The following is a 21,532-nucleotide window of genomic DNA, read 5'->3' as shown; positions in this document are numbered from 1 at the left end:
ATAAACCTACTTACATGGTCTTGTAATCATTTAATGCCTCCAGAACATGCTCGTATCTTTCAGATTTGGGTGTGTCTGCCAGCTGTGAAGTATCAGAAACAATTTAATGCACTATAATTTCATTCATTAACAATATGCAGGTGCTAGACAGAAATATACCACGCAAAGAAAAGTGTACCAGCTGGTGTTGAGAAGACCCAGCATCTATTCTGGGTCCTCAGTGAGTTACGCAACCTACCTAGCGCCACTTAACCTCTCAGGAATTACTTTCTAAGTTACAAGAGAAAAGTTTAAATATTACACTAATTTTGTTAGTTCATTACATGAAATAAATGTATTTATGGAGCAACTGCATACTATAACAACTACAAAACTGACATATCAGTAGTTACATTCAATTTTTTTATAGCTCTGCGACCTAGGGAAAAATACCTCAATACTCTACAATAACAACAACAAAATCATTGTAACACTAGAAGGGTTATTTTCACAATTAAACACTTTAGTTGGTCCCAAACAGCTCAACCTCACAAACCACTTTTTTTTTTTTTTTTTTTTTTTTTTTAAAGACACTGTAGAGGAATTTTAATTTAAAACATGGCTACTCTGGCAAGAGATCACATCTCAAGACCTTCTAGATCTGTGTGGGCAAAACTACTGTGTGAGACAACACTTAAGTCTGGCAAATAAAAATTAACTTTTACAAGACAGTGTTTCTCTATGTAGTATGGTCTATCCTGGAACTCACTTTGTCGACCAGACTGGCTTCAAATTCAGAGATCCATCTGCCTCTGCCTCCCAAGTGCTGGGACTAAAGGTGTACACCTCCATAGCCTACCACAAACCACTTTTTAAAATCTATACGTTCACATGGCAGTGGTGATGGAAACCTTTGATCCCAGCACTTGGAAAGCATAGGCAGGTGGATCTCTGTGAGTTCAAGGCCAGACTGAACTCAGAACAAGTTCCAGGACAGCAAGACTACACAAAAAAACCCTGTCTCAAAGAAGGGAGAAAAAAGAGGGGGGAAAAAAAACTAAAACAAAAATTTAAAGGTAGGTCCCCACTGATAAAGTATGTGTCAATTTAAATTAAAGCCACAAATATTAAAATATCATAGTTGGCTTTTAAGTTTACAATAGCATGGTCTTTACCAGTTACAGTTCCCAAGACCAAGGACACAACTGAGAGAGAACTCAATCTGCCAAAAAGAAAGTTGGAGAAGACAGATTCCCAAGTCATTATTCCAACTCTTACACAGTTAGGAACAGAAGTGAAACCACTTTGTGTGTGCCTGTAAGACAGGAACAACCCCACCCCTAAGCTCTAGCATATCGAAGAAGCAGTCACAAGACGACTCAGAAGGGAGTCAAGCACAAGAAGATGCCTTGATATGCTAACAAGGTGACCTTAAGGTGGCACTGATCCCTTAGTGACCCAGCCCCAAGCTGTGAGCCCCAAGGACTGCACTGGAGTCTTCCTGAGATGTGGCTCCTCAAGCCTCTCCATAGGTTAGCTTGAGGAAAAGGACTTTATGACTGGCCTGTGTATGTCCCTGACTTCAGTGACCACTGAACTTCTAGCACATTGTTGAGCTTGTCCATGCCCACCTGGCCCTCCAGCCTCCACCAGTGCTGTCCTCCCAGCCTGCCACAGCTGAGAGACTTCACAGTGGACGAGGTTCAAGCTGCAAAGCTTCTTCACTAGACTAGGCTCCTCATCAGAGCCTGCACAGCATGTTCTGACTGACTGACTGCTGCCCACAGGGTGGGGAAATAAACCAAGGATATTCAAAAGACAAATCTTGTATGGACATCCTAACAGCCAAGCACCTCACAGCCCGCAGGCCAGACAAAAGTAAAATGAACTGCTCAAATTCTCCTGGTTAGAAAGAACACCAGAACCAGAAGTCAAGTGATTTATACTTTCAACACTTTTGGTGCCAATGCTGGCTGTACTAGGTTGCCTTATTTATATATCTCTATACAAATGTAACTGCTAGTATTTAAAATATAATTCTTCCTTTAATAAAATATGCCCTTTAACCAAAGTTTTTTCCACCTATGCAGTATTAATAAATAACATACAAGGTCCTAAATATTGCTGTTATTCAAACTTCCTATTTTACCTAAAAAATACATTTAACTCAAATTCGTGTTCTCCAGCCATCTTCTCCACAGTATCCGCTAAGTTCCTCCTCCACCTTTCTATTCAAAAGTAAGGCAGTACTATGTGCAGAGACTTATTAGTATCTGATGTTAAACCCCTCAAAGCAATCTAATATAATAGCAACACTTCAACTAAAAACATTAAGCTTTCAAATGTGGTCTCAAATTTAATAGTTATATTAAGTACATTAGTGTTTTTATTATCCCCCAAAAAATACTGAAACATAGGGGTATTTTAAAGTAAACTTCCTACATAAGACAGTCACAAAGGTGGACAAAACCATGTAAGAAAATGTAAAACTATCCATTATCAAGCAAAGACTATCAACCTATCAACCACTTGGGAGGCAGAGGGGGAAGATCACTGTTTTGGGGCTAAACTGGTCTACATAAAAAATTCTAGGCAAGCTAGGGCTATACAGTGAAGTGGTATCCAAAATAAATAAATAAAAATTTAAAAAGCTATTATTATCTTCGGACATAGTTATAAAAAGTCTGAAAACAGGCAGAGTAGCCCACATCTTTTATTCCAGCACTCAAGGGGCAAAGACAGGAGGAACTCTGAGTTTGAGGCAACCCTGGCCTATATAATTGAGTTCCAAAACAGCTTAGGACTACCTGTCTCAAAAACAAAACAAAACAATGCGAAAGGTCTGACTTATACAGCTGGTGTACCAACTAAATGTGTGTCCATCGTGCTGCTCCTGCTGCTCCGTGACACTGTAAAGCCCACCATACCTTTGCTACTCTAATTAATATGACCTCCAGCACCAAAGCTATACACCCAGAAGCTGCTCCTAAATCTCCAATAAATGACACAATTTTACAAGAGTACATGTGTAACCACGATGCACACAACCCCACATATTACTTAACTATCCACATTTAAACATCACTTGTTATTGTGTCTGCACACGAGTACATGATGTGCACCTTATATCCGTTCTCTCCTTCCATCTTTACAAAGCTCAAACTCAGGCCAGCAGCACCTTACCACTAAGTAATCTCACTAGTCCAATAATCTCTATTTTAATAATTCTAAATAAAAAGTAAAAATAAGAGAACCAGTTAACTTTTTTTTTTTTTTTGGTGTGTGGGGGTAGCTTAAAGACAGGGTTTATCTGTTGCCTTAGTTGTCCTGGACTCACTTTGTAGACCAGGTTGGCCTCAGACTCACAAAGATTTGCCTGCCTCTGCCTCCATGAGTGCTGGGATTACAGGTGTGCGAAACCTCCCCCTCGCATCAACCAGTAAGCTTAATTTCCACTTTATGTTATTTTATAGCTCCAAACTCTTTTTCCTGACTTTATTTCTTAAGACAGATTCTTACTCTGTAGACCAGGCTGGCCCTGAGCTCATAGCGACCCTCTACAGCTCCGGTCACCCTCAGCTGGGACTGAGGTGTGTTACGCCACAACCACTTGTATACTACAAAACCAGCATAGGTAGATACCGTCAGGAGACGTCACTCTGTGACTGCTTATTCTAATACTCACTGTTCCCAGCATTCCTAGAAATCAGAGCTATTTAAATGTAAGATATGTAAAAGGAAGATAACACTGGTATACATCTAAGATTTCCTACAGAAAACTGAAAAAGGAAGAGAAATTATACAAAATATACCTACTAAAAAGAATACTTCTAACAGTTCTATCTTTAACTACAATGAAGCTCACTTCAGAATATGGAAGAATTAAGTAATTTGTTTCCACCACGTGTAAAATTCCCAAGACAAGAAAATAAGACAATAATAGCTCTGATATAAAGTGATTTCTCTCACAAAACTAAATAAATAAATAGACTTCAGTTGTCTGGCTTGTTCATGTGTCTCCTTTGTTTTTCATAAAACAAGACAAAGACATCAAGGAGCTCTGAGACCACCTACCTCTCCAGGGTGCAATCTATCCCAGTTTTCATTAATGTATGTCATAAGCTCAAGTTCAGAATCAAAGTATTTCTTCTTGTGAATAACACTTAGGTTGTAAAGGCATAGGTGTGCTATATCTACCCTGAAATCCAAAAATAATCAAAATATACGAAAACAGTGGTTTTGATTATTGTTAAGAAATCAATTTCTTTATAAAACTAGTATAATAAAACCAAAGTGACATACTTAGGTGACTAGGCAGTCAATAATTTAAATCATAGGCACAATACGATAAGCTGCTACATTTGAAGAAACTGGAAAACACTAGCTTATCTGAAATAATTGTAAACTAAAACATACCCAAATTTCTTCTATATGCATTTTTTAAAACATCTGGCTACAGTAAAAAATGATTTATAATTAAGATCTTTGTGTTTCACTGCAAGGGAGCTACAAAGCAGACTGTACATTACTGGGCCTGTGTCATCTGGCTGAGTTAAGGCAATACCTGTTCTTAAATACGTAAAGCACAATAAAAATGTATATATTTTTTAATTTGTAAAATGATTTTTAAATTTTTGTAAATATATACACATTTTATTAGATCTCTAAAATTCTCACATATTCAATAAGTTATTACTACATCAAAGCAGAAAATGTCATATTATCTCTGCTTGTGATACTTTGAAGGCATAAAAGGTCAAAACATAAACGTACTTAAGAATGTAAAGGACAACTGAAAGTAACATCTATACCCTTCCATAATGAACAGCCTTATTCATCCGTAACAATAAAACGGATAGTCCTGGTGAATAAGGCATAAGCCTTGAAGATAACTGAAAGAAATAAAAACCAGGTATAGAGAACAAAATTTTATTTCCATTTCATATGGAAGGTTTTAAATGACAAGATAGTTTTTTAAAAAAAAGAAGAGTTCATGCTTACCACTGTAACGGTAGACGTTTGAGGTATTCTGGTCCAGAACTGCAGACAGAGCAAATAAATGTATAAAACCTAAAAAAAAAACAAAAACAAAGTTTCATACTGAGTATTCAGACTACATAACCATTACAGCCAACTTCGCAAAAGACACAGGCTTTATAATGTAACGATTAATACAGAAACGGAAATGCAATTTCAGTTATGACACTAACAGCAAATAATGGTTAAAACTCCTAAGTGGGAGTAAGGGATAATGTCTTTAACAATCACAGGATTCTAAAGTTCACACAGATTCACCAATATTCACAATAATAGCCATGTGCCTCAAAGTCTTTGATGGCTGCTTTTATAAGCTAATTTTCGCCCTCCGAGTCAGGGTTTCTCTGTGTAGTCTTGGCTGTCCTGGACTCACTTTGTAGACCAGTCTGGCCTCAAACTCACAGGAATCTACCTGCCTCTGCCTCCCTGAGTGTTGGGATTACAGGCGTGTGCCACCATCCCTGGCTTTTTAAAAGCACCATTTCACTCAATGTGAAATAAACTCAAAATGATCTGTAAAATAAACTTAAAAGCAAACCAAAGTAAAAAAGACAGCTGTTCTTACATAAAACTAAGATTTAAGCTGAGAGATCAGGAAGCTGGTTTTAATAATTTCTTACTTTTTCTTCCAAGAGCTCATTGTGCTGCCCTAATGTCCTGACACAGAAAGCAAACTATGTCTGCTTTCACAAGCTTTCAAACTTAATATATAAATTGTTAACAGGATCCTATAGCTTTTCCCAATTCTCAAACATAGGATTCCTTTCAGATTCTTGAAAGGAAGGTTACCGATGAGAATAGTTTTGAGAGCTATGGAGTGATAGAAACAAATATAATCACTGAGACAACACTTAAAAGCTTTCAAGAGGATCCAAGATGGTGGCGCCAGGAGGTCACTGCGTCTGAGGAGCAGGACAGCAATGTCGGCACAGCGACCAAGAGACTGAACTCTGGGCCCTAAAACACCAGCGACCGTGATTCCCAGGTGAGAGGAAACCCCATGGTGTGGAAAGCAATTGGGTCCATTCTCAGGTCACCCAGCTAAAACCCAGAACAGTTCCCAGGCCCCAGCAGGCATACCAGAGGTCACCAGCCCAGAGACACAGCCTGTGTGTCCTGATCACCTTCCCAGGATGAACTGTAAGCCTCACAATACTGGAGACTGGGATTTCCAGTCGCAAGAAAACCCCACAGGGAAGGAAGCAAACGGGACTGACCTCAGGTCACCCACTCAATCACTGGAAAAGGTCTGGGGGACCAGCGGGCACCGCCGCCAGCCCAGAGACCTGCTGCGCACCTGACTCACCATCCCAGACAGAACTGTAGGCCCCAGGGCACCAGAGACTGAGTTTCCCTGTCGGGAGAAAACCCCATAGCAAGGGAATCAGCAGGTCTGAGCTTAGAGCTTTCAGCTGACCCCACACACACACACACAGACACACACACTAACACGGAAAAGTTCTTGGGAAAGGTTCTCAGGTCCCTGCAGACGCCCAGTCGCCAGCTTGGAGCCACCACTTGCCTGTGTGCTCGACGGTCCACTCCAGACTGAACTGTGGACGAAAAACACCACAGACTGGGTCTCCCTGTTGGGAGGAAGCCCCATGGTGTGTGTGTGGGGGGGGGGGGGGGGGGAATGTGGTCCAACCTCAGGACATCCAGCTCTGGAAAAGTTTCTGGGTTCCCACAGGCTCCAGGCTCTCGCCTCCTGCTGAACACATGAGAGCTGTGCTCACCTGCACTGATTACAGCTTGGGTACTGGGCACAGAACAACTACCTCAGTCCTACAGAAGCCTTGGATCCCTGAGATCCACCCCCAGATACTGCTCCAAGGGGCAACCAGTTATCCATAACTAAACTGACCAAACCGTGGGGCTCCCAGTTTCTTCAGGAGGGCTGAGCCTGGAAAACTGTAGAACAGCAGCAGCTCCTAAATTCAGAGCAGGAAACCCAGCAGCAGGGCGGCTGTCTCCAGGACTACTCAGGGTGAGAGGAGAGCCCCCCTGCCAAACTAAGACCACAGTTACCACTCAGGTCTATTCGCCTGAGGTGAGCTGTGGCAATTCCCGAGAAACACCAGCCACTCAATGACCATACCCAAAAAGCTGAGGCGGCCTCCTTCAGGAAAAAACCATCTTCCTGCCAAGGGGATTTCCCCATCACAGTATCCCAGGAACCACCAGAAACTAGCAGCCAACACCTAAGATAGCCCAATAGGTAGAGGCCAGTGTAAAGCTCAACCAACAAAAGGCAGAGCAATATGGCATCTCCAGAACCCAGTTATCCAGGGGCAAGCAGCCCTGGACACCCCAGCGTAATTGAAATGCAAGAAGATGACCTTACATCTATGCTTATGAAGAGGATAATAGAGGAAACAAATAAAATGCATAAAGAATTAGAAGAAGATAAAGTCAAACAGATTATAGCCATCCGTAAAGAAACACAGGAAGATAAAGATAAACAGATTATGGCCATCCATAAAGAAATACAGGACGATTAAGACAGAGTATGGCCATCTGTAAAGAAACATGGGAAGATGCGGGCAAACAGTTTGTGGCCTTTAGAGAGGAAATAATTAAATCACTGAAAGAAATGGCAGAAATAGAGAATTGTTCAAACAAACAGCTGAAGAAATTGAAGGAAAACACAGTCAGGTGAAGAAAATCAACAAAACGGCTCAAGATCTGAAGACAGAATTGGAGAAATTAAAGACAACACAAATGGAGGAAATCATGGAGAAAAAGAACTTAGAGAAGAAAACAGGAACTACAGAGGTAAGCATAACCAGCAGACTAGAAGAGATAGAAGAAACAATCTCAGGTGCGGAAGATACAATAGAAGAAATCAATGTATCCGTCAAAGAAAATATTAAATCCAAAAATTTCCTGACACAGACCATCCAAGAATTCCAAGACAATATGAAAAGACAAAACGTAAGAATAATAGGAATACAGGAAAAAGAAGATTCTCTCCTCCAAGGCGATTTTATTTTCAACAAAATCACAGAAGAAAATTTCCCTGACTTAAAGGAGAGGCCTATAAGAATACAAGAGTCCTACATGCATGGAGATAACCTAGAACCCTTGAAGCTCAGTATCCAAGAGGGTTCCCCAATAATAGGAACAGGGGCATCTCTGACATGAACTCATGGGCTGACTCTTTGATCATGGCCACCTGAAGTGGGAGCAGTGTTACCAGGCCACAGAGGAATACAATGCAGCCAGTCCTGATGAGACCTGATAAGACTAGGGTCAGATGGAAGGGGAGGAGGACCTCCTCTAGCAGTGGACTGGGGGAGGGGCATAGGAGAAGGGGGAGAGGGGGTGGGATTGGAGAGGAATGGGAATAAAAATTTTTTAATTTTTTTAAAAAGCTTTCTCAAATAATATTCAAAAGCATAGAAAAACATATGTAAAGCATGTTTACTATTCAGTATTTTCCCTGAGTTGATCCCTTTAAAACATCATTGTCAAAATTATTTTTAGAAAGCTGAAACTGCAAAATAACCACAATTACAAAGCAGCTGTGACAAAGCAATCATTAAAACTCAAACGCTCTCACCTGTCTCCAAACAGCATTGGCTTCTGAAGGCACTGCACGCAAGCCTCGTGGAACCACTGCTTACACCTACAGCACTGCAGCATCTTTAAATACCAGCTACCAAAAGAAATAGAAATTAACACCGTTACCCTGCCCAAGACTGGCCTCCAACTCACAATCCTCCCAGCCTCTCCAGTGCTGAGATTACAGGTATGCACCACCACTATTAGGCTAAATTTCTATGATGAGGCAGAGGATCTTTTTTAAAAAATATAACCAATACAGCTCTGATAAAAAGTATTATAATTCTGCTATAATTGGTACTAATTTTTCCCCAAAAAAGGTTGATAACATCAATTACTTCACCAGTATCTTCAATCATGAAACTGTAGATGCTCCTTAAGCTTAACTAACATTTCAAGTCACTGATGTCTTTGATCTCTCAAACCGTAAGATGAGGTTTGCTTTTGCAGTGATGTTTAATCCAGGTCACCACACACTCCACCAAGGAGCCACTCATCCACACAGCACTCCTTGTGCTTCTTATTTTTGGGGGGGAGGGGTTTGGTTTTCTTTGTTTTGTTGTATTGTTTTCGGAGTTTTGTTTGTTTTTTTGAGACAAGGTCTCACATATCCCAGGCCAGCCCCAAGTTGAAAATGACCTCAAAACCGGTTCCTTCCTACCTCCCTAGTACTGAGATTAATGCCTTTACCCAGATCAGGAGGATGCAGGGTTCTGAAATCCAGAGCTGCAAGCCTGACAGACAGACAAGCACCCTCACAGCTGAGCTACACTCTCAGGCCTCTTCTCATTTTACTGAGTCTCATTTACCTGTTAATTTTGAGACAGGGTTCTCTGTGTAACAAGCCTGGGCTGGCCTCAAACTCAGAGAGATCCGCCTAAGATGTGCACCCACACCCAGCTGGCTTTGAATTCTTCATCACAACCACACCCAACTGTTTAAAAAAGGCCATTTTGTCGTTTTTTGCCTTGGGTTCTTCCTACTACACAGGTGAGCTTCAAATGCCTGGGCCAGCCAATCAGTTGTCAGCCTGTGGGTTGCAAGCATTTTGAGATCTAAGGACCCTTTCTCAGGGATCAATATTTCATCAGAAATATTGGCTATTTACATTATGATTTCTAACAGCAGCAGAACTAGATGAAATAGCAACAAAGGTAATTTTATGATTGGGGGTCACACAACATGACGACCTTATTAAAGGGTCACAGGATTAGGAAGGTTGAGAGCCACTGTACTAGACTGAAGCCTTCACGCTTCTTCAGCCTCCTCAGTCAGGGAAAGTACAGACATGTGCCACCAGGCCTGGCTCTAGGCTGGCAATTTAAAACCATTTTTAAAACTTATGTGTACACGTGGGTGCCGGCTTCTCTGCACGTGCCTCATGTGCATGCAGTGCTTTGCAGAGGCCAGAAGAGCCCAGACTGCTCAGCACTGGGAAAGGGCAGTTGTGAGAGGCCAGTGGCTGCTAAGAATGAACCCAGGTCCTCTACAGAGCAGCACACACTCTTAATCACAAGCCATCTCTCTCTTTTTTTAAATTTATAGGCCTGGTATATACATGTTGAATGCAATGTGTTGGCTCCTCCAGACCTAGAGGTACACACAGGTGGTTGTGAGCCACCCAGTGTGGTTGCTGAGAACCCAAGTAAGGGTCTCTGGAAGCACTCTCAGCCCCTACTGCCACCTTCCCATCTCCTCTGAGACTTCTGCTGTCTACTTTGTTTTTTCACATCAATTCTCTGGATCTCACAAAACAAAAACTCAGAGGTACCAATGTTTAGCCCAGATACCAAATGGTCCTAGAAAAATTTCTGCTTATGAATGTTTCCTTGTATATATTTATCTCTGTTAATATGTTTACTATAATGAAAACGAAGTGTAGCAATTTAACAAATGTAACATGATTAGAAATCAAAGCAATGCCTCTATCAAGCAAAAAGTGTTTATAACAGTTGTGTTACAAACTATAGATCTGAATAAGGCAAAAGCTGCCAAAACTGAATCTTCATGTCAATATATTTTCTTCTCACTAATCTGTTCTGACACAATAATATCCTGACCTGAAAACAGTAAGACATTTCCAAATGTCTTTTCGCCTAGCAACTGGCTATACAAGCAGAGTCAAAACAACTGCTATAATGACCATGATTACTGGTTACATTCCAGGTGTTCCTTTAAACTCAGAGGCTTAATGTGGCTACAGTATCAGACACAGTTCACATGCTTTTAATAATTAAAAAAATAAGTAATCTGCCTCAAAACCTGGCAGAGGCCTTTTTTTTGACATGAGGCTAATCATGCCCATAATCCCAGTGAGGCCACCCTGGGCTACATTGCCTTCTCTGGGCCAGCCAGGGCTACTACACATTGAGCCCGTCTCAAAATAGAAGAGAAAGTATCACATGCATATGCACACATGCCCCTCGGTCAGTAAACTGTTTACCTTTATGAGCAAGAGGACCTGAACTCAACTCACCCCAAACTCATACTCTTGCCCACCACCTTTCTTTACCTACTGAGAAATCTTGTCCAAATTTTCCAAATATTTATTATTATTATCTTTATTAAAATTATTAGCGGATCTACGAGACATCTTTGCTGACAAAACTGTCACTGTTGTTTTTATGTTTGATAGAGGCACTGTCTTTATTTCTAATTGTGCTAAACAAGTTTGTTAAATTACAATACTTTTTCATTGTAATAAACAGAATAATAAAAAGGTATCTTTTGGAAAATATTTAAATAACAAAGATGAAAACAAGTGGTGGCATTGCACGCCTTTAATCCTAGCACTTAGGAGGCAGAGACAGACAGATCTTCATGAGTTCAAGGCCAGCCTGCCTACAGCATGTCCCAGGATAGCTAGAGCTACACAGAGAAACCCTGCCTTGAAAAGCCTAAAAATAAATAAATAATATAACAAACAAAGAAAGAAATAACAAAGATGGATAAAACTACATAATCTAATTAAAAATAGAATGTTTACTAGAAAGGCCAACATCAAATAATTTCCTTTTACAAGCTTACTGGATGATAACTGATGGCTGTTGTAGCAATAGGAATCGTAAATATTAAACAAAACAAAACTCATTCATGCACCCACACTTATTAAGGTTCAAATACTCTGCTTGTCTACACTGCACATAGTTATCAAGTATCATTTAAAGATAAGATACCTGCAGCTGAGAGATGGCTCAGCGCTCCTAGCTCTGCTCCCAGCACCCACATGAGGCAGCTCACAACTGCCTGAAAGTTCCAGAGTATCCAATGTCCTCTCTGGCTTCTGTAGGCACTGCACTCATGTGCACATTATCAATATACAGACATACCCACATATATAATTTCAAATAATATAAAATATTTTAAATTAAAATAACAACCATAAACACCAGGACAGGTTTCTAGTACAGATATTCTATTTCTTCAGTAAAATACTTAGAAAAATTACATGTTAGTTTCTTCTGAAAATATATGTATATGTATATGTATATGTATATGTATATGTATATGTATATGTATATGTATATGTATATGTATATGTATATGTATATGTATATGTATATATACAGAGAAACTAGGATTTGGGCAAGACTCTCATCAGTCTCCAAAAAAGCCTCATCCGGACTTTATCATTTAACTAAAACCCGCTTCTTAATTACTCATTCAAATAATAGTAAACGTGTACCACTTTTTAAATGTGTAATCACATTAAACATGACATCCCATGAACAGAGTCAACATAATGCTCCAAAGTGGCAAAGTGGGTCTCTACAACACACATTTCCCTCTGATTTATTTAATGGCTTATCTGGCATAAGCAAGAGCGATGAGGTGGGAAGAAGAGTTGGGAGGAGAGGAAAGAACAGCAGTGCTATTTCCTCGAAGCAAGGTTTTTTTAACTGATCCTTGCAGACATTTGCAATTCACTGTCATTCCTACACCACAATCAGTAGCAGTAAGACAACCCAAGCACAGTGGTGAGCACCTGTAATCCTAGCACTTAACAAGGCCGTAAGAATCTGAGGCCAATTCAGCAGTAAATGTACAATGAGACCATGTTGCAAACAAGAAGAAAAAGAGAGCTTCAGAAAAAGATTTTTTTTTTTAAAACAAGATAATGTATTAGTAAAAATCACTTCAAAGGACATTAGACAGCTGTGTTTACTTACTCTCCAGGGCCTCCACAATAGCAGTAACACTGCTGGACATTGGTTTTATGACCTGCATCCCATTCAAGGTCTGCCACACTATAGGGTAATGTCTGCTTCATGGCTTGCAATGCTTTGGCATTTGGTCCTTTCTTAAGCGCACCACCCCTCTACAGATTAGAGGGAAAACATTGGAAAAGGTGAAGGTCAGATTTTTTAACCAAATTTTCTAATTTTTAATTCTATACTATACTATTCTATAATGTCTGACACTTCTGAAATAATTTCCATTCTGAATTTCTATGATACTTTACTGTCTGATCAGCTATTAATAATATATTAATTTTGTTGTCTTCTTTCAATTTATTGTCCTAATCCCCACATTACTATCAGAAAGCACAAAAATAAATACAAGCCATTTAAGGATCATAAGTAATATAATTCGTTCTACCCAGCAGCATTAGCTGCTAATTTCATTCAGAACAAACTTTCCAATGTACACAGTCATTTCAAAGATAATGCCTTACAAGTTCCATTCAGGGCTTTAGCCCAAAATACTTTAAAAGATACCTTTGTTGTTGTTGCAAAAACACACTGTCGACAGAGCCATTTTTCATCTGAATCAATCACACTTGAATCAATATGAGGTGTATGACACAACTGATGATACCCTTAATATAAAAAAAGCATAAAGCAAATTCTATTTTATTAGAAAATACTGCAGAAAGTAATTTTAAGAAGGCATTCTAGTTTTAGTTTTATTACTCTCTATAGTATAAATGAACAGATCTTATGATATAGTTTCAAATTAGCAAGACAAGTATTTAAACTAGTCTTCAATAGGCTCATTCAGTATTTAATAACAATTCTATAAAACTAAGAAAAAGAAATGTTTACCTTGACCACACTTATCACATATAACCATTTCATTGGGTGCTTCTGAATACTCTTCTTGACATATTGTACAGACCATTTCCCCACTCCCAGTGGCTCCTGAAAGATGTAAAGTAACATTAAACAGTCATGAGGAATGACCCAGGGTAGTCATTTGGGCAGGGTGCGTTAACTGTCAAAATGTCCAAAGCAAGCAACTGCACACACAACACTTTTCACTCAGTTCTCTTGCTCTGCTCCTCCCATTTCTAACTTAGCATGGCTATCTACATATCTAGGGGTTGTCATTTCAAACACAGTATGAGTGGTGATGGAGGCGGAATACCGTGGTGTCATGAAAACGGCCCTGTGGACTAACACTGGGCAGCACCACCGGAAGTGCAGCCTTGCTGGAGTTGGTATAGCCCTGTCTGAGGAAGTGTGTCACTAGTGGTGGACTCTGAGGTTTCAGAAGCTCAAGCCAGGCCCAGTGTTACTCTGCCTGCTGCCTGCAGATCCAGATGTGAAACTCTGATCTCTCCAGCACCATGTCTGCCTGCATGCCAATAATCAAGTAAACTTCTGTAAGTGAGCCCCCACTAAATGCTTTTTTTAACAAGAGTTGTCCCGGTCATGGTGTCTCTTTACAATAGAACCCAAACTGAGACACTGGGAGAGATTTATTAACACTAAAACTTCTCTGCAGAACTGCTCAGGTTCACATATTCACTCAAAAGACTACAGAGAACAGGCAAGGAAGTTATGTGCTCCCTTCTGGACTTAAGGGCAGTTCTTTATTCTCACTGACTATAACAGAGGCGGGGGAGCAATTATTTCATGGCTGAAGCCTAGAAAGACATGTCGAATATACCCAAACAAAATTCTACAACAAGATGGAAGTGCCAAGCATTCATATGTTACCTAAGGAAGAAGGAAATCACTGTTCCTTAACACTTTTGTTCTTTAAAAACAAGAGGGCTGAATGGTAATGGTATATCAGCACATGCCTTTAATCCCAGCACTGAGGAGGCAGAGGATGGTGAATCTGTGAGTTTGAGGCCAGCCTAGTCTGGAGGGGTACGAGGGACACTTCAAGGCCAGGTGCTGTAGCACAGGCTTTTACTTCCAGCACTCAGGAAGCAGAGGCAAGTGGGTCTCTGTGTGGCTCAAAGCCAGCCTGATCTGCACAGTGAGTTCCAAAACAACTAGAGCTACACAATGAAACCCCGTCACAGTGAGACCTCTCAAAAACAAAACACAAAAACCCTTCATAATTTGACCATAATTTGAATATAGTACCATTTCAACAATTATCAATTCTAATATCTCCCTCTTGCTTATTTCTTGTTTTAATGTTTATTTGTCATTTATTTTTATGTATATGAGCCATATCTATTTTCACATACATCTCCATGTCAGAAGAGGGCATCAGATCTCATTATAGATGGTTATGAGCCACCATGTGGTTGCTGGGAAGTAAACTCAGGACCTCTGGAAAAGCAGTCAGTGCTCTTAACCTCTAAGCCATCTCTCCAGTCCACTCTTGCTTATTTCAACATAGCAAAAAAATAATATACATTATCTATATATAAACAATAAATGCTTATAATTTTAGGCTATAAACTAAGCATCCTGTTATAGTCATTAAAAACTAGCTTTGATGGTTTTGTAAAAGCTAGCCTGGAACTCACCGTGGAGCCCAGAAACTCTTGTTTCAGCCTCAGCGTCTCAGGTGCTAGAGTTACAGATCTGAGCCACAGCAGCTTCCACAACCAACTTAGTATGCTAAGAAACTATTCATAGAAGTGAGAGCCCCAATCAGTTAGAAAGCATTAACACTGGACGCCAAACCCAGATGTGCCAGGGACCATGTTCTCCACCAATACATTTCTTCCACAGAACAATTTTCACACAGCCAGTTTTCAAAATTATAACTTCTAATAGCTGTATATTCCATCCATCTTTTCCAAGAAAACAAATTTATTATTATGTTATCTATAACATAACAAATAAGTAACAGAGAAGTTACCAACTATTATTTTGCCTGCTTATTGTATTATTGATTATCTTTTTAGGTCTTCTGTCCATTCCAAATTTTGCTTCCTGGCACAACGACTGGGACCTGTTCCATAGCATCCAGGCTTATGGCTATAGTCAGAGAGTATTCTGAGTTGAAGCTCATGCTTAATGCGTTGTTTCAAACTCCACCAGGAGCAGGTACGTGATATGACTCCCACCTTCTCCATGTGGGCTGGGGAGGAAGTAGACAAGTCTACAGAAAAGGAACTTACTAATCCAATAAACTGTATGTATACATCTCAAGAAACTAACCTAAGAAAACTGGAAAATATCTTTATTTGTGAAATTCAAGCATACCTTTTTTACTATCAATTTTACAAGATTCCTGGCGTAGCTTAATTGCCTATGGTCTTCCTTACTACAAAATATGCTACCTACAAAGTCTTAGCTTTTTCATCTTAGCAATACCAAATGCTGGACAGGAGAGATGGTTCAGAGGTTAAGAACACTTGTTCCTCAACCACAAGTGTAAAAGTTCAGATCCCAGCAATCACAGGTATTCCCACAAAAACTTAAAACCCATCTTGGATGGGTACAAGCAGAGGCAGGGTCACTGGAGCTTGTTGGCTTCTAGCATAGGGAGAGACCCTGCCTCAAATGAACAGGTAGAAGCTTATAGAGGATGAAACCCAACACATGCTTCTTACCTCAACACACAAAACCCATTACACACGTCAAGAAATAATAAATCTGAAAATACCCATCAAGACAGGCAGGAGGGCGCATGCCTTTAATCCCAGAGCATAGGGAGGCAGAAGCAGGCAGATATCTTGTGAGTTCCAGGCCAGCCTGATCTACAAAGAGAGTTCAGAACAGCCAGAGCTACATGCAGAGACCCTGTCTCAAAAAACAAAACAAAAAGTGCAGAGACACTCAACTGCCACGTTATCAACCGTTCTCCACACATGCACCATGGCACACACAGACACATGTATGTATGTATGTATGCATGTACACACATACATAAACAAACATTTAAAAACTAAAGAGCCAAATGCCAAAGGAAAATGCTCTGTAAGTGAGCAGTCTGAGGCACAAATACTGATCACTCATCTGACCCACAAGGTAGCGGGTTTGACAGAACCTCAAACTTTTACAGCTTTCCATCTCTGCATACCACTTCTCCTTTTCTACCACTTTAAACTAAGGGGACTGGAAAAACAGCTCAGCACCTGCTCTCGCAGAGAACCCAGGCTGAGTGCCCAGCACCCACATGGTGGCTTACAAACCATCTGGAACAAGTTCCAGGGGACCTGACACCTCTTCTAACCTCCAGTCATCAGGCCATGCACATGGTGCATAAACATAGGGACAAATTTTCATATAAATAATACAAAAAATCTAAAATACATGAATGGATGAATGAAAGAAAAGGAGAATAGGAAAGAAGGAATTAAAAGTCAGAAAGAAGGGTTGGAGAGATGGCTCAGTGGTTAAGAGCACTGCCTGATCTTCCAAATGGACCCACATTCAATTCCCAGCACCCACATGGCAGCTCACAACCTTCTGTAACCCCAATTATAAGGAGTCTGACACCTTCACAGTAATATACACAAACTAAAATTAAATAAAGTATCAAAATATAATAAGAGATGATAAAAAGAAAAGGCAGAGAGGAAAGGGCAATGGTGCAATTTCCCTGTAATCCCTGCACTTGGGAAGCAGAGGCAGCAGGTCTGTGAGTTCAAGGACAGCCAGGGCTACACAGAGAAACCTTGCCTTGAATGAATGAATGGACGGACGGATAGATGGATAGATAGATAGATAGATAGATAGATAGATAGATAGATAGATAGATAGATAGACAGACAGACAGACAGATAAGAAGCAAGGGGTGGTGGGAGGAACAGACAGAAACACTTACGTCAAAACTATTAAAATCTCCACAAAGTAGAAAAGCAAAAATTGATTCAGCATATAGAATAGTAACAGGAAACAGTATAAAATAATTCAATTAAACTATTGAGAGCTTTGTTCACCAAACAAGGAAAAATAATTCTGTATATTGATTGAATAAACTTTTAAACCTCTATTTATACATGCTACTGAGTCCTAGAAAGACAGTGTATTCAACATCATTAGCACTAGAAAATGCCATGCTGAAGAAAACTAAGTTTCAGTATAAATCGTGTCCAAGAGAAACAGTAGCACCTGCCTGTTTGGATGTCCTTCCAGAGAACCCAGGATTTAGAACTGTCCTCAAAAATGATGAAGCAGCTCTGTTTCAAAATGTTTATCTGCGATATAGAGAAGAATTCAGTAATCTCTTAAAACTGTAAGCATGAGGTCAAACTTTAAATCATTAAAAAGTTTATTGTAAGTGCAGCACAAATGTATTAAGGTAACTTGCCTTTTTGATAGTTCCAAGATAAAACAAGCCATCTGACCATCTAGCTAAGACATCTTGACCCTCTTCAAATTTACATGCTGGCTTTTTGGCTTTGTGTCCATCCTGCGGAGACAGCCTGGTCAACGACGCTGGGGTCTTTTGGTTTCGACGTAAAGGAGACCGCTTCTGGACCAGTGGGTTACCTGCTCCTGCAGAGTCTCTGTTCAAGAAATAAAATACCAAACATAAGACTTGTAAGAGTTCAAAGCAAGCTGGCCGTGGTGGCACATGCCTGTGAGGCAGAGGCAGGTGGGGATCTCTGTGAGTTTGAGACCAGCCCCCCAGAAAAAGAGTTCAAAGCAAAACATACATTTCATATGATAACCAAAACTTTGGTATAAAAACTCTAATGTGAGAAAACAACTAACTCAAATGGCAAGTGCTCTCTAAGTAGATTTAAAACAAGAGCAATAATTCATAATTTTTGCCTCCCTTAAAGTGAAGCCAGGGTTCAGCAGTCATTTCCCTGAAACACATTAGGGTTACTACCTCAAAAAGCCTGGAACCTCAGTATTTGTGAGGCTGAGCAGAAGGAAAAGTTCCAGGCCAGCATAGGCTACGTGGAAATTCCAGGCCAACTTGAGCTACACAACTAGGTCCTAGCCTTTAAATTAAAACATTTGAAGATTGAAGCCTTAACTTCTTGGCTTAGACCACATGTAATTAAGAGACATGGATTCTCGGGGAGATGACCATGTTCACACTCACTGGAGGGCAGCAACAACCCCGATACAGAGAATCACTAAGAAACTTCTCTGGTTGGAGGAGGGGAGAGTACAGCAATCCAAATCAGATAAAGGAACCAGCCACTAAGCCTGACAACCTGAATTTCATTCCCAGCACTCACAAGGAAGAAAAAAAAAAAGAGAGACTCCTGCAAGTGGGCCTCTAACCTACACACACATACAATATACACATATGTACATATGCACACACAAACACATGCACATTCAATATAATTAAAATTGAAAATTTCACGTTTTACAAAATCACAATCAAGTGAAAAGAATAAGATTTTACTTTGTAAACAATAGTCTTAACTGATAAACTATAAAATCATTATAACCTAAATATTAATAACACTGAGAACAGCATAGCATGCCATCAATTTTTTTGATATGTATTTTATGAATATGAGCACTTTGCCTGAATCTGTCTGTGCGCCACATGTGTGGCTGGTGACAGAGGAGACCAGGAAAGGGTGCTGATCTCCAGGAACTGCAGGTTCAGATGGCTGGGACCCACCCTCTGAGTATGAGGACTTGGAAGAGCAGCCAGCGCTCTTAAACACTGAGTCCCGTCTCCAACACCAACATCGACTTTCTTAAGGAAAGCAGTGTTTGGGCTCCTTGTTTTAATTTAGACATTTCATTGGTTAACATCCAAGAATATGTAAAACTTTGCAGAGAGTAAGAGAGCATAATAACAAAAAGAAAGAAAGAAAGAGAGAGAGAGAGAGAGAAAGAAAGTAAGTAAGTAAAGGTGGGGAAGTCTCAGTAGCTAAGAACAAATAAAACCTGTTTTCAACAACAAAAATAACACAAGTTCTGGGAATCATACCCATGCTACAACATGGAAACTGGAAGACGTTATACCATGTAAAACAATCCAGATAAAACAGACAATTACTGCTTGATTCGGGTTATATGAGATAAATAAAACAGTCAAATTCATAGACAAGAAGCAAAATGGTGATAGCGGGGGCGGGGTAGGAGGAAGGATTAAATGTTTATGTGTCCCTAGTTCTGGCATAAAAAATACATCTTAAAGTCGAAAACAAATTTAAGAGCTGATATCTTCCCCCTAAATTACTGAAAAATATTAATCTATGTATTCAACAAACTCAAAAATGTACAAATATAGTAACTGCAAACAGAAACACTAAAAAAGAAAGAAAATCTTCAAACTGAGAGCGAGCTGGGGTGCAGCTCAGTTGTAGAGTGGACCGTGGTTTCATCCCCAGACCCGCAGACGAAAACAAGACACAAGAAAGCCAGGTAGGTGTAGTAGCACACACCTGTCATCCCAGAACTGGGGAGGTGGAGGCAGGAAGATCAGAAGCTCAGTCACCCTCAATACACTCACAGCTCGACAAGTTCAAGGCCAGCCTGAGGTATGTCTAACCCTAAAGAAACAAGAAAACACTGTAAGTCCAGTGTTACTTCAAGGCTCTTGCATCCTTATGTAAGTAATGCAAACCTGAATAGTGTAACTATGAAAAATAATGAGCAGATGTCCCCTAACCCCGGGATGGAAAACATGCAATCCGAGTGCAGGCATTCTCAGACACCCTCGTATGGTCTGCTACGAGCTCACCATGCTCACGCGCTCCCTTGAGATGGCTGCGTACTTGCATAATCTCCACCGTATCACTGCTATTACACAACACACATTCTTAGATCAAGGCATTAAACTCGGGAATTTTTCATTTCTTAGTGTTTCCTCCCTTCTCCTGAAACTCATAATGTGCTATGTTGGGAACAAGAACCCAAACTAGTAAGTTATCCTTTTTCTTTGACCTCATTTTTTCCTTCCTGTCCATAGCCACATCTCTAGAAAAGCTATTATTAAGAAGCCCAGCACTTAGGAAGCGAAGGCAGGCAGAGATCTTTCTGAGTTCAAGGCCTAGTCTACATAGTGAGTTTCAGGTCAGCCAGTGAGACCATGTCTCAAAAAGGAGGCTTGGGAGAGAAAACACTCATCTGGGAAATGCTCCCCACAATCCCACATGAGGGAAGGAGAGAACTGACGCCCACAATCCGATGAGTTGCTCTCTTATCTCCACATGCCTGAAGGCTTGCATGCACATCATACTCAGTAAAGACTAACACCTTGGGCACAGCAGGTGAAGGCGCCTACTGCCACAGAGGTGACCTGTGCTCAGTCCTCCTACAGGCTGCACTCTGACCTCCACGTGCACAGCATGGTACATACTCACATGCCCATGCCCCCCACACACAAATATTTCTTTTAAAAAAGAAAGCAATAAGGGTGCCAAAACACGTTTAACAATAAAATTACGTATGTAGAGCCAGAGTGGTGGCACACACCTTTAATCCCAGCACTTGGGAGGCAGAGGCAGGAAGGTGACTTTGAGTACACTCTGGTCTACAGAGCAAGTTCTAGGACAATCAGGGCTAAAGAGAAACTTGTCTCTAAATAAATAAAAAAATAAATAAACAAACAGGGCTGGAGAGATGGCTCAGCGGGTAAGAGTATTATCTGCTCTTCCAGAGGTCCTGAGTTCAATTCCCACCACCCACATGGTGGCTCACAACCATTTGTAACAAGGCTTCTGGCATGCAGGTGTACATGCAGATAGGGCACACATAAATAAATCTTTAAAAAAATAAACAAAAATAGATAAATGTAATGGAATTTTTAACGGTTTTCAAATTGTTATCTTATTTTTAATTGTGTGTGTGTGTGTGTGTGTGTGTGTGTGTGTGTGTGTGTGATGCAC

General features: G+C 40.3%; 1 protein-coding gene across 1 annotated transcript in view; it reads right to left on the bottom strand.

Moving 5' to 3' along the window:
* Mtf2 (metal response element binding transcription factor 2) overlaps positions 1-20,106 on the bottom strand; it is a 30,187-nt gene extending 10,081 nt beyond the window's left edge. The window contains exons 1-10 of the mRNA XM_055611710.1: positions 20,087-20,106; positions 18,031-18,229; positions 17,836-17,917; positions 13,626-13,721; positions 13,299-13,399; positions 12,750-12,898; positions 8,579-8,674; positions 4,981-5,049; positions 4,054-4,177; positions 15-82 (exon numbers count right to left, since the gene is read on the bottom strand). Of these exons, the coding sequence (XP_055467685.1) occupies positions 15-82; positions 4,054-4,177; positions 4,981-5,049; positions 8,579-8,674; positions 12,750-12,898; positions 13,299-13,399; positions 13,626-13,701 (683 nt within the window). The 5' untranslated portion in view covers positions 13,702-13,721; positions 17,836-17,917; positions 18,031-18,229; positions 20,087-20,106. The remainder of the gene's footprint in view (positions 1-14; positions 83-4,053; positions 4,178-4,980; positions 5,050-8,578; positions 8,675-12,749; positions 12,899-13,298; positions 13,400-13,625; positions 13,722-17,835; positions 17,918-18,030; positions 18,230-20,086) is intronic.
* Positions 20,107-21,532: the final 1,426 nt, after the last annotated feature.

The sequence above is a fragment of the Psammomys obesus genome, unplaced genomic scaffold, assembly GCF_907164565.1.
Source record: "Psammomys obesus unplaced genomic scaffold, mPsaObe1.curated_primary_1811, whole genome shotgun sequence".
NCBI classification, from domain to species: domain Eukaryota; kingdom Metazoa; phylum Chordata; class Mammalia; order Rodentia; family Muridae; genus Psammomys; species Psammomys obesus.
This window is presented reverse-complemented; position numbering and strand designations above follow the sequence as displayed.